The sequence below is a fragment of the Diadema antillarum genome, unplaced genomic scaffold (assembly GCF_040938485.1).
Source record: "Diadema antillarum isolate AM-2024a unplaced genomic scaffold, OU_Dant_1.0 seq00000833_RagTag, whole genome shotgun sequence".
NCBI lineage: Eukaryota > Metazoa > Echinodermata > Echinoidea > Diadematoida > Diadematidae > Diadema > Diadema antillarum.
This window is the reverse complement of record NW_027271709.1, coordinates 83042-97227: the sequence shown is the minus strand read 5'-3', so window position 1 is coordinate 97227 and position 14186 is coordinate 83042. Positions and strand designations below refer to the sequence as shown.

General features: G+C 40.6%; 1 protein-coding gene across 1 annotated transcript in view; it reads right to left on the bottom strand.

Moving 5' to 3' along the window:
* The window catches only part of LOC139740081 (RIMS-binding protein 2-like), a 132074-nt gene that overhangs the window by 43900 nt on the left and 73988 nt on the right, over nucleotides 1–14186 (bottom strand). Inside the window, exon 5 of the mRNA XM_071650671.1 lies at nucleotides 2562–2666. Coding sequence (XP_071506772.1) covers nucleotides 2562–2666 — 105 coding nt within the window. The remainder of the gene's footprint in view (nucleotides 1–2561; nucleotides 2667–14186) is intronic.

Sequence of the window (14186 nt, the reverse complement as noted above, 5' to 3'; positions counted from 1 at the left end):
TACGCAGTTAAAATTTTGCTGCACAAAAAAGAAAGAAAGAAAAGGAAAATCAGGCAACACAAACTCCAAAATCACTGATATCGAAGCATTGATAAATTGTAAACTGATAAAGTGTAAACTCTGGTCACTATGTAAACTACACTGATCACATCATAATAAGTGGAATACTGTCCCCTCTTTCTCCGAACAGAAATGATGTAGATTTGTAAATGGCAAAAAAGGTTGTTTCCCGTGCAATGTGCAAGAGCACTGTACCTTACTCAATTATTCCCTCCTTACTCCCTTCCCTGATCTTCTCTCGTGTTTGTCTACTTCGGCATGAAGTTTCTTTCAATTAAGTCAAGGACTACCTTGAGTAATCTCTGGCTGGCAAACGCTTTTCTTTCAACTTGAAACCAGATCCGGTGTGCGTGCTGTTTTCGTAATACAGGTAACTCATTCCCGATGCCTTGCGCTACACGCAGCCACGGCTACAGTAGGTATAAACCCCCCTAGAGGCAGAATGGGGAAAAAATTGGCGACAGCCGAGATACTCTACACCGGGAGACAGAAATTCTAGTCCTGATTTGTCCCCGTCTGTCCTCATCTTCACCTACAGCTGCAACCCAGATTTCATGCAAGTCTCTATCTCTATCACTCTTTCTTTATCTTTCTTTATCTTCCTTTTCCCTATACTACCCTACCAACCCCTTCCTCCCTTCCCCCCCCCCCACTCCTGTTCCCCCTTGCATCCTCAAAAACACCAGAGTTTCCCCAATCTTGCTTCCCGTCCTCTGAGAAATGGGACTTGGCCTACTAAAGGCAAGGGCGATGTGGGACAGATACACAGAATCCGAGCCAACGATCGAGAATCTTACAGGTGCCTCAAAGGTACGCACATCTCTTAACCCACAACTTTGAATTTTGAGGGGCTCTCACCGTCTGACAAGCCTTTATAACGCTCTGGTTACCTTTTCTCTGCCTGTTGCCATCCATGCAAAACTGATTGCGCAGTGAGTTGTTGTTGTTGTTTTTTGAGAGTTCAGAGGAGTCAGTCTGGGGATGAGTATATGCCACGATTTAAGCAATACTTGTGGAAGCATGCTACATGGTTGTACTCCCTGCCAAAGCATCAGTATGTAAAAATTCACCAAGGTTTGAATTGAGGCAAGAATTGTATGAAGTCACTGTTGCATATGTTCTAATGTCTTGAAGAAGGCTGTGCAAATTTCAGGTCGCCAATGGGTTGCTTCATGTGTATACCCATTACTCAATTAGTGATATACACGTAACAAAAAAAAATGCAGTTCCTGTTTGTTTGTTGTTATTTTTTTGCCGTTTTAGTTGTCACTGCATTACTAAGCCAACTGCCTTTTCATCATGTCATACAAGGGTAAAACACAGCATTTTGCAAGTGTTTACAACCCCCTACAGCAAGTTTTAATCAGAGGGTAAAACTCATGTCAATTGGAGTAGCTAAAATGGATTTCCACAACAGAGGTGATGCATAGTGGCTCTAGCCACGATTAATCAATTCCCCGCCAATGTCCAGGGGGACATGGTCGCCCCTCTGCAAGAAGCCAGAGATGGTGGGGGGGGGGGGGGGGGGGGAGGAGGGAGAAGGGGGAATATGGTCAATCTCAGTCCTGGTCATGAAGTCATTAATATCCACCCCTCTCCGAGCACTCCGCATCTGAAAGGTGGAGACAGGGTGGCAAGGGTGTGATGCCCTCCTGCTCCCAAATTCAGATGCGGGAGGAGAGAATATCAACTCCCTGAACCCGAGCCTGCGCTTAAAGGTCACTTTCTCCTCTTGCACCACCCCGCTGAACTTTCATCGAGATGTCGTCCGGGCCTCGTCCTCCCGACGGTGAAATCGAATTCTTGCGAAAATGGGGTGGGTTTCACCAATTTCTGTTATTGAGGCCAGTGATATCATACAGAAGAAAAACTCTTTTAACTCAAAATCTTCACCTCAAAGCCATCTGCTGCTGAACATGGAGGGAACACAAATAAAGAAGGGAGAAAAAAAAATAGAGAAGAATCCCAAACCCCAACCCATACCAATACCCATGGTGGTTTCTACATGAACACATATTTCACTAATAGGTATATGCACGTGATATAGTAATAACAGGACTCAACATTGGCAGTGTCATGCTGGCCTGGGGCAACCAAAATTGATGTTCTGCCACCAAATTTTCAAAAGTTTATCTTCTGGTGGCCAAACAGATGGTAACTACAACATTGTAAGTTTCCAAAGAGATTGATATGTTTCCTTTTATTCAGCACCACAACATTTCTTTTTGGGGGGCCAACTTTTCAAATTTGATGATATTTGTGGCCTGAGTGGGCCACCTGAGGAAAAAATAACTGGTGAGCCCTGAATAATACAAATGCAAAAATAGAAGATTCATTAAGTTGTAATTAAAGCCTAAAGTATTCCTTTTTTTGGCATGCATCTGTAGTAGGTAGTAGTAGCAATGTATCTGTCGCTTTACGATTTTTGAGTGAGGTCCAGTGGATTGGGTCCTTTGGTCGCCCTACACTAGCATGTCTAGGATTCAAGGCCCCCTTCTCACCTGCTGCAGCCGCCTGATCTCATCCTGCCTCTCCTGCAGGTCTTGCAGGGCCTGCTCATGCTCGCGTTCCAGTTCAAGCCGCTTCTCCTCCGCTGCCTGCATCAGCTGGGGTGGGTAGAATGGAGAACAAACGTGATAGTGAAAGATTTGAAGCAAGGTGAGGCAGTAAAATATGACTCCTGTCAACAGTGTATACAGAATACATGTATATGTAGCCTAGTATGTAACACGTGGCATTCACAATGAATCACAGGAATACATTTAGCTCTTTATCAATACCATAGGATCCCCAACATGAATCATAATCTGAATGTGCAACACATCTTTTGTTTTGTTGTACAAAGAATGCATGTCATTTACTACCACTGGAGTGTTTTTCATATGTAGCTGCAACCAACAGGTGGCTGCAACAAGTGGCTGCAACAAGTGGCTGCAATAAGTAAGTATATCTAACCATCTAGATAATATATGTCTGCTGCTGGAACACACAACAGAAATCTACCACAAGTCTTTGTCACACACTACTGTGAATGTGGTAAAAACCGAAAATGACATTAAAACGGTCCATCCTGCCAGGGAAGCACATGTTTTAAGAAACAAAGGACCAAACAGTGGCCCGTTGCATAAAACTTACCATTAAATTTCAATGGTAACTACCGTCAAAATTAGGCGTCACAGCCCATCAGCATCAAGGATTATAAAATTTACCGCTAATTTGAAGACTTACTGCTAGAAAGGAGCGATAAGTCCAGCGGTAAGGGTTTTATGCAACAGGGCCCAGGTTTGATAGTAATTGCAATCTCCATCGGCAATCAGGATGCGATATATGATATTAAACTTTAAGATCCATTTCTGAAGCAGACACACAAGGTTAAATGTCTGCTCCTGACCACAGGTCTAGGTAACATGGCACTGTATTATAGTCACATAATCATTGTACATCCAGCAGAAATAAGGAATATTGTTTACATCCTCCTCTTCAGTGTTCTGACTGACAGCCTCTTTCACTGAGCAGTATAAAGGTGCTGGCATCATTTCCGATTAAACGCTCCCTTTTGAGACTGAGTTTTCCGGGTTTTTTTTTTTTCTTTTGTACACTATAAGTTGATTGCAAATGTTAAAGTCAACACTTGAGACTGACCACAAACGTGTATATCCCCTGGTGGGAGTTGAGTGCCGGGGATGTGGTATTAAATTATATCCTGTCTGTTAGCTGCTATTGCAAATTTCAGCCGAACATAGCAACTCTGTGCAGACCTGCATATATTGTGTTGCTATGAAATGTGGGCAACATTGAATAGAGAGAGAATGCGACAGAAGAAAGCGCCTGTAAAATAGGAATGCAAATTTCCCCATAGTTTCTTCTTTTTTTTTTTAGTGTGTGTGCAATGCTCTTTCTGAATAGTATGAATCCATCAAATGCATTTACAGGGACCAATATTCTTTCTCCTATAATGAGTACCTCAAATAAGAATTCTTCCCTCTGCACTAACAAATTTGATTGAGATATCACATATTAGTTCTGCCTTTACTGTAACCACAGATTCTACAGCAAACAGCAGGTATGATGGGTTACAGCTTTAACTTGTTTTGGGTTTCTTTTTTTTATTGAGGAAGGCTTTTTTTTAATCTTAAAGCCCTATTAATCCCCTCAGCATCAGCTGGCTAAAATGGCATTTGGCATTCATGTACAAACAGGTTGCCGGTGGGTAAAGATAGAGTTAAACCACCACCAGCAGATTGTATGACAGCAGACAAACAAGAGTGACAACGTGGGTATTGAGTCAAACTCATGCTTGGCAAGTTTTATTACCTGGCCGACTTCGGCTGTTAAAACATTTCATCATTGAACGTGACAATCCCGCGCGGGCTGCACATGAAGAAAGGAACGTCACATGTATGTACACCCACACCCACACCCACATAGAAGGAAAAGAGACAGGGAAAAAAAAGAGAGAAAGTGAGATAGAGTAGAGACAAAAGCGCGTATCCCTTTTTTTTCACCGTGTTTGCTCTTCAAGGGAGTGCAAACAGAGCGGCAGCGGATGAAACGAAAAGAATACCTAGTCAGTTTTAGATGCTGGCGAGGAATAAATTTGCGCCTGATTTGCTCGTTGGAAAATGGCGAGGTGTCTGATTGAGTTTCATGGAGCTCTATTGCATGTTTTTGTCTCTTTTTTCTTTTCTTTCCTATTAGCTACACGAGAAATTTCACTTTTTGCTCACACTTTCTGTCTATTACAAAGTTCCTGAAACCGAAATTCTGTCCGAAAATGAACTTGTTGACTGTCTTGTTAGCGAGTCCTAAATGCGCCGTCTGTATGAAGACGACAAGCATGTCGCCCTCAGGAGATACATGTAACTTGTGTCTCACTGCCTCTGATGTGTAAGGTATCTCTTCCTTAATTTTGATGTGCCTCCCCTATCGTACGGAGTCACATCAATTCACAGTCTCACTGAAAGATACAATTGTCTGTCTCCCACCTAATGGGGTAAGGAAGAGACCCATTTTGATATTTACCAACCGGAAATTTGAAGAAAAAAAAGGTTAAGAATCTGCGGACTGGTATTTAAGATAACAATCATAATGTCCAACTGACAATGAAGTGAAAATGTTATTTTATCACTGGTTCAGATACAAATTGCATACATTTACATAAAAGTCTTGTCCCATTCTGGTATCAACTGGTAAAATATTACATTTTCTATACAATGTAGGCCTGTGTTGCTGCTTTTTTGTTTCTTCTTTTGATTGTAATAGTGTATTAATAAATCAGTGTTAAATTTGCAGTTTTGAGAAGCAGACGAGAAGCTGTTCACATTTGGACTCCTACATAGAGATTTGACACTGAGCTACCCGTACGTGCATTATCACTTCCATGTCTCTCTTACTGTGAGGTAATGTACAAGTGTATATGCATGTACCTCCTCCTCCCCCCCCCCCCCAATTCTTTTTATTCTCAGTTCACCTCGCCTTCAACACGCCTTTGCTCTGTGACTGAACATCAAGGACTACAATGTACATATCAAATAAATGTAACATGACGCTCACCATTTAAGTCATAACATTTTCTTTGCCCCCCCCACCACTCCTTTTCAGTTTGTTTCTTCTTCTTTCGTCTACATGAGTGAAATAGCTGCCTGCTCTTGCACCTGTGTTTGTGGGTTGATTTTCAAATCTGCGGCTCTTGAAACATCCGATTGAGTGTCGTACGGGGGAAACCCAAGAAGCTGAGAGCACATGCTTTCCAAGTTCAATGCAGCTGTTGAGATATCGGTGATTATTGTTCAAACCAGTGAATGTGTGTGTGTGTGTGTGTGTGTGTGTGTGTGTGTGTGTGTGTGTGTGTGTGTGTGTGTGTGTGTGTGTGTGTGTCCCTTTCTCTCTTTTTCTCATCCTCTCTCTCTGCCTTTCAGGTTGTTCAACCCACTCGTGGGGGGAAGCTGCTTCCACATTAAAACCACTGTGATGACTGTCTGCATACACATACCAAGTGCCAGAAATAAGGTTGAGTTCACATGCGGGACATTCTTAGATTTCTACATAGCATGCTTTACCCGACACGTGTGAAAGGCAAACCCCAGGGTACTGTTCCACTGACTAAAATGTGTTTAAAAAGCACTCTATTTGATGAAAATTTCAAAAGAGAAAATATGCACAAACTCTCTTGGGGAAAATCAATTCAAACAGGAGTTTCTTATAAACGAAGAAATGAAGGGAATTAGAGAGTTTATTATTGTATACAGGTGACTCTTCTTATAATGAAGTCCTCGGGACCTGCAGTTCTCTTTTGTTACAACAAAATTTTTTTATAGCCAAAAAGTAAAGGATATAAAGATATGTAGATGATAATTTTGAGATCTGGAGTTTTACCTTCTTTTAACAAGAATTTCGTTATAATGAGAGTGCACTATAGTACATTTCTCTGGGATATATCTCGGTGCCAATGAGTTATACCAGAGCCTTTTTTCAAAGCACTGTAAAACCAGAGATTTTTGCATGCATTCTATAATTTTGCAAATTTTGTGCCAGCCAAGATTTGTGAAATTAAAATGCATGCAAAAGTTCTTGCCTACACTACATTGTATGCATTGAATGCCAGTGGCAATTTGTGAAAATTTCATGCCGTGCAAATGTCTTGCTTTTAAAGTATGCATCAGACTCACCACCAATCGATGCTTACCACATGTGTCATGTCTTGTTATGAAGCCAGTGGGCTTTGAGTCCTTAGCTTCATGTCTACTACCCTTCTTTTCTCCCCTTAAACCATTAGTATAACGATGAAACAACAAAGAAAAACAAAATTTCCTTTTAGAATACAAACTTGTCTCCAGTCTGTAGATTGTTCCCTTTGCCCTCCCCCTCCCCTCCCCCCCCCCACCCCCCGGGACGGGTTGAGACACTGAAGAAATGTCAAAATCCTGGCCCAGAGGCTCCGCAGTGTGTCGGTTAACCAAACTGTTATCGCAGTTTTTAAAATTGATAACTCTCAACGCCCCGGAGAATGTGATCATGAGCGAAATAGAAGACGGCGGGAGATAATCATTAGAGACATCCTTCCTTTCTTCCTCCCCACGTCTTTTTTCCCTCCTTTTTCTCCGCCTTCTTCTTCCTCCTCCCTCTTGGGGTTGTGAAATTGAATGCTCTAAGAAAATGTTTTAATGAAAGAGGAGAGACAGAAAAAAAAAAGAGGGGGGGGGGGCAGAGGAGAAAAAGAATTGTGCTGAAGGCACAACACATATCGTATTTGTACGGGGATTTCGGCGGGGCAGAGCTTGGGTTTCTCGCCCCAGCCCAATAGAAAGCCCGGCACCGCATCCCAAATTGAAAACCAACCTCCCCACATCACGAGGGGATAACGACCACTTACTGGCCGAATGCTGCCGGTACTGAGGGAGGGAAATCCCGCAGCACTGCAGTAACTTTTGCATATATATACTGTCCCTTTCATTTCTCTGACAGGCCATGGAAAAAGTGTTGATGATGTGACTGGAATTCCCTGAGACATACAAGAGGTTTCAAATGAACCAATCTACAGAAGCATCTAAATTCAGACTTGCTTCTGGCTGGAGTGAGCTACTCACTTAACTTGATATTTCTTTCTTCATCTAGTTATATCACTTATATCTTATTTTTGAACACATCTTTAGGTATTTCCAGGCCATCACTGATCTAAGAGCATTCATGAACTGCGTACTGAATACATCCATGCAAATTGATCAGTTCAAATGCTATATCCTCGTGCGAAGTACAAGTAACGACAGTATATCTACATGTATGAAAGGGACACATCCTAAAAATGTCTGCAGAAACAAACATTCATCCTTCTCTCATTCATTCTCTCTCTCAAAAAAAAAGAAAAACAGCATACAATATTAAAGAAAGTCAGCAAATGAAATAACCCTACCTGAAACTCAGATACTACTGTACTAGTATACGATATATATTTAGCGAGTCTAAATTTTCACGAATCGGGAGTTCCCGACGATGTCGCGAGTGCTTAAATTTGCGATCATGGAGTACTGAACTGAACGGAGAAATGTGCACACCAATACGTCACATTCATATCGAGATCATAGTCAATTTTTTCGCGTGTCTTTAATTTCACGAAAAGCACCTGACTTGTGAAATTCGTGAAAATAAAAACCTTGCGGAATATTCGGCACATACAGTATTTGTAGTATGTGGGACCACAGGTTTTTGAGGCAGTCTGCAATTATGGTACCGCAATTTGAACTACAATGTATCGACCTTACGTATATATTCCTCGAACTGCCTATGGCTCTCTCTCTCTCTCTCTCTCTCTCTAAACCCATGGCTGCCCTTGCATGTGTGTTCTTCATATTTTCCTTGTATTGTGCCAACTACACAATCCAAATCTCTGCACATACGACAAAGGTAAATTTGTTTAAACCCACATGAAATTGTCTGGAATTTTACTGCTTCCTTCAGTAAAGATCAAACAGTTTGTCATTTCGAGAAAGCAGTAGGTGCTGAAGGATTTAAGATGATTATTTATACCATCTCACTTGCATAAATCTAATATTTACAGTCTCCCTGGGTTGGTGATAACAAAATCACTGTCTTTTTAATTGACTTCAAATTTTTTCCAAAAAACATGCGTGGGCTTCACAAGTAATCCTGTAAATGGCTCAGCGATGAAAATTCATCAAGAACAAGAAGATTGTAAGAGGGAGAGAAAAAAAAAAAGGATGTCTGGTTCAGTTGCACGACAGTGAAATTTGCTGTGAGATGCAATGGAGTGATTGAACAGAAACCCTGCTGCACATTATTCTACAAATTGTGCGCCATTAAAGGCACTCAGAGCAAATGACTGTGAGTTTTATGGGATCAGATTGCGGCGTCCCGGCTGCTAATAATCACCTGTTGTGCAATTTACGGCCACTCATCGGTTACCCGAGAGGACGCCGAGTTCCTGATACAAGACCACCAGGGAGATGAATACCTCCGCACGTGTCTTGTGCATGATCACCTCAGCATTCGTTCTTCCGCTAGGCTGAAGTTCTACCCTCGGCAGACGCATGGCAGGATTCAGGCTTCAGCGTACACTCAAAGTGTCGTGATTTATTTCAGGCAGAAAAATACATCAAATCCAGCTCTCTTCAAGCATAACTGTGATTGGCTGAAAACCAAGACATTATTTAACTCACTGCACACTGGCGTTTGCACAAAGTCTGAAGGAGTCTAAGAAGCATGTGGGCATGGAGGTAAATTTCTTCACTCACACACTATCACAATTTTCTTTCCTTTTTTTTTCAGACAGGTTCCCGGTAACCTACAAATAGAAACATTCTGTTGTACACCCTTTCAGAAAATATATACCACTGAATATCATTCTGTCTTCAGATCAAAACTTCCCCTTCAAAATATCGTAAAATACATCCACGGTTTCACTCTGGAAGTCCAGAAAGTGATGAGAATGCAAGGTTGGAACGGGAGTGATACATAATGGAAGAGATGAGCAGAAATAGAATGTGTCAGACCATGTTTTTACACGAACCAGAACTGCCTACTTTGAACGCTGAATTACAAACATGATTGCAATTACGATTCGAATCATCGTTAATTCACACGAGCGAGGAAGGTTTCACAGATTCTGCAGTTTTGAGTTGCAAGAGCGAGGAGGGGAGGTTTGACTTCTTTCCAAGTTCCCATGAATCATTCTTTAGCCGTCTCTCTGCAGGAGTGATTGAAGATCACCGTGGTCTCCATCCCCAAAAACACAATTGGAATTCAATTATGTTTACACGGTTGTTTTGTTGCTTAATTCTGGCCAAACGTGATTGGAAAACACATCCCGGGACCGTCATATGAAACACGATTGTAATCACGACTCAAATCACCCTCCACGATTCCAGTTTGCATTCACACGGCAATTAAGAATGCTGAATTTGAAACATGATTCTAGTGATGCGTCATCACAATCGTGCTTCAAATTGAGCACTCTCGATACGTGTGAAAGCTAGGAGTGAAAGATGGAGGATGTGATGGGAGCTGATGTATTGATGTACAAACATATACATGTACAGCATATCAACGTTCAAAAGTTTACATATGTGTAGCATATCAAGATGAAGGACGAAAAGCAAACAACAAATCCATCAGCTGCAGTATATCTTGACAAGAAATTGATGCAGGTTTTATATTCTCTTTCAATTTTCTCTGACATTAATATACCTCACACCTGCCTCATGGCATGGAATCTTTATTACATGATGGTGAGGAACTGACAATACAATAAATGCCAATCTCCCCCCCCCCCCCCCGATCAACAGTATCTATCTACGTGTATGTATGTATGTATGTATGTATGTATGTATGTATGTTTGTACGTATCTATCTATCTATCTATTTCTCTCTCCAAATCTGGGTCTAAATCTTTTACATTACAAGCATATCTAATGACATGCATTATTTCGATCCTCTTTCCTTTATTTCTTCTCCCCCCCCCCCCTCCGAATAAAAAAAAGATCTCCTGTTTGATTGCTACATTTGTCAGTCTATACTGGGCCATTGAAGTAACGATTTTCCAATCATGGTATTTTGAGCATCTGCTAAAGCACTCAATACTGTATAGAGAATCACCTGTAAGCCTTCATATTCTTTCTTTTTTTTGGGGGGGGGGGGGAGGAGTGGGAAAAAAGGGGGTGTGAGAAACTTGTCTGTGAAATGCATCTTCTTCTTTTTTTTTACCCCCATGAATTGGATCAAGTGTGCTCGACCTCAATCCATATTTTTATCACCCCCGGATTCTTGGATTGCAGGGAAGGGGTGCAGAATGAGCCTGCCAGGATTTCGAAAAAACAAAGAGAGAGAGAGAAAAAAAAGTAGAATTGACGTTCTCCCAGATACCGGCAAATCTCGGCGAATCTTTAGATGCACCTACATATCGCAGCATGCATCATTCATGTCCAATCCATTACATCTGCTGAAACTGGTAAAAGTAAAATAAGAGATGTGCAGCTGGGGAGAAAGAAGGAAAGTAGGAAACAGAGATAAGGAGAAAGAGAATGAACAAAGGGAATACATTGAGGAGCGTGTTCTAAATACTGCGTCAGTCGACATGACTATTGATGTTGTTCTTGAAGACTTGGAAAACATTCTTATAGAGATCTTTTTCCCCATCCCACACTTGAGCAACTGCCGACTTTTGTTTTTCCTTTGGGTTTGTTGCTGTTGTTGTTGCTGTTTGTTGTTGTTGTTGTTGGTTGTCATTGCTGTTGTTGTTTTTTTTTTAAGATCTTAAAGTTTTGCCAGTGTGACTGTAAACTTCCCACGAAACTTCCCACTCCAACTAGGAATATTTCCCCTGCCCCTGCCACATTCGTTCCAAAGATTGGGACAACAAAAGATAACCAAGATTTCTAGATCTTAAACTTCTTGATCTTTTGCCAGTCAGACCATGCCTATTGTCTCTGTTCTGGAAAGTGCTGAACAAATCAATACTACAATGTACATGTATGTAGAACAATGTAGAGAATCACAGGTGATACCATTGAGGTTTGGTAATAAACAGAGCCACAAATAAATCCAGAACAATGAAAGGCATGTAAGTCTATTGTTATAGCTTGGGTTGGAACCAGGTGAGAGCATGGTTATCATCAATAGTGTTCAAAGATATTTGGGTCAGGTGAGGTTGTTTAGATCCAATTTCTATAACAGCATGTACAAGTGTATGGCGATGAATGGCTCATGACATCATATTTTGGTACTCTGTTGCCCGTAGAAATAAAGCTAAAATGAAAGGACAGTGTTAAGAATAAGAATAAAAAAAAAAATAATGTCGCTTCATCACTAGTAGCATGACAGCAAAAAGAAAGCAGGCTTCTTCAGATCTTGTTTTCCAATTAAGACACTCTATCACGCCTACGAATTGGGGGGCAAAGACATGAAAACCCATATTTCAATGTTCATGCCGTCGTAAATCCCTGAAAAATCCATGCTTTCCGTGTGAGATGTAGAATGAATAATTCATTGCATCTCCCTAATCCACACGGGGTTTGACATGTTTTAAAAAAAAATAGGTCTCCGGATGGAGATTTATCTTTATCATATTCAGAAAAGAATATGACTAAAAATGTGCCTCATGCAAAACAGCTCTTGGTAGCTCACTTGAGAGTCATTGCAGCTTGCTAAAAGCTTGATAAAGTGTGGCAAAATTTTCAAAAGAGGTAAAGAATAAGTAAGCTTCTATCCGGTCCATCAGCAGATTTGCCTCGGGGCAAGCTTTGCATTTCATTAACTTAACAATCATGTTAAACAGCATAGTTTGGATTTTATGTACATGTACATTAAAAAAAAAAGTTTCAACCAGTGACAAATTTGAAGTGGTCATAACAACTGTATGTGAAGTATATTTGAAAGCATTTTTATGAATATTGCCAGTCGACCAACATTCCCACAAAAATTCCCTCTTATAACACACCTCTGAGGTGGGACATTGCTAAATTTTCTATCGAAAAGGGATAATATTTCATTCTGTCAATAAGAATCCCATTTGCAAATTCCACCACTTGTGAAATTGTCTTACAAAACCCAATTTAAGAAATGTTATACTCATGAAATATATTGTAAGGTGTTTATAGAAAATCTCAAACCATACCATACCATATTTGGTCATACCCTTAAGAATAAGGACAGTGCAATTGAAGAAAGAAAAAGATGAATACAGACATATATCATTCATAGAGTGTGTTTGGTTATGGAGGAAAGAAAATCAAACAGTACGATAAGTGTGGGAAGCAGCAAACATATTTACAAAAGAACAGATAATCAGTACCTTAGTCTAATATTCATTAGTCATTAAATTCAGACGGAAGATTAATGCGCAGGATTGCTAGTTTGTAAAATTACTGATAAGCAGCAGTTATTTCAATATTCTGTTGTGTTTATTTGAAGGGTGGGGAGAAAGGAGCATTTTTACATCATTACCTACCTCGCCTGCGATGTTATTATCACAATTTTGATAACATCACTCTTTTCCCCATTTTTTTTTTTTTTTTTGGGGGGGGGGGGGTGCAGGGAGGGGTGTCCAGGTCGATAAATTTCAATCAGGGAAAGATTGTATTCACACTTCACCTTTCCAAACGGGCATGAATTGATATTTGCTTGCGACACCCAGGCTTTGTTGGCGGCACGTTCCGCATGCCGTCTGCGAGTTCATCCAACGTGTCAAGAGTGATATGATCTCTAGTCCCTGTCTAGCAAGGGGGAATATATATATATATATATATATCTAAAATATACCGCAAGAGATGACATCTCCAGCGGGGAGTATCAGATTACCAGGGGTGTTCTCAAATTATCTGCACACACAAATAAAAAAAAACCCAACAACTTTCCTTCACACTGGAATGATAGGGAATTACTTATCTTTTAATCTGCTATTACAGAGCGTGTGAGATCACTGTTAGCGATGGCTAAAGGCAGGTAAACAGAAGGGGGGTATGAATGATGGACCCCTATGTAAATTTCCATTGGCTCTCTTGAGCAGTTGCTTGGTCTAACGCAATGCTTGCTTGTGTCCAGTCATATCTACAATCACGGTAGTCTGATATTGACTTGGCACAGAACACATGTTTTAGTATAATCATATGTATTCATAGGTCTAACTTTGGGTGTTCTAGTGTCTTACAAGACTGGCAGAATTTATTGCTGCAATATATTTTGTGAGTTAAGATTTAAAAAAGTAAGAGGAAAGGCAACATGGACGGGATGAAAAGGACCCATGCCATTTCATCAAAGATACAGACGACAAACTCTGAGCCTCTTTCCTTACCTACAGTCGTAAATATCACAGTACAGTCCTACAGTGTCTTTCATATGCTTACATTCTCATACGAACATATTAATGTTTCACCTGGAATGTTATGCTAATTATTGACAAGTATGCAATGCTAGGACTACCAACATGTATCTGTGTATGTGAGTGCGTGCATTTGGGTATGTGTCCACCTGAAAAACATTTAGTCACAATAGTCATGTCCACAACTTTTACCCATATTCCTCCTAGCACTCCATTCAAGAATACTGGTAAATTGTAGTTACTTTTCAACGTGTCTACAATCAGTATTGTCTAAGATGGTGGACATTATTGTAGATCT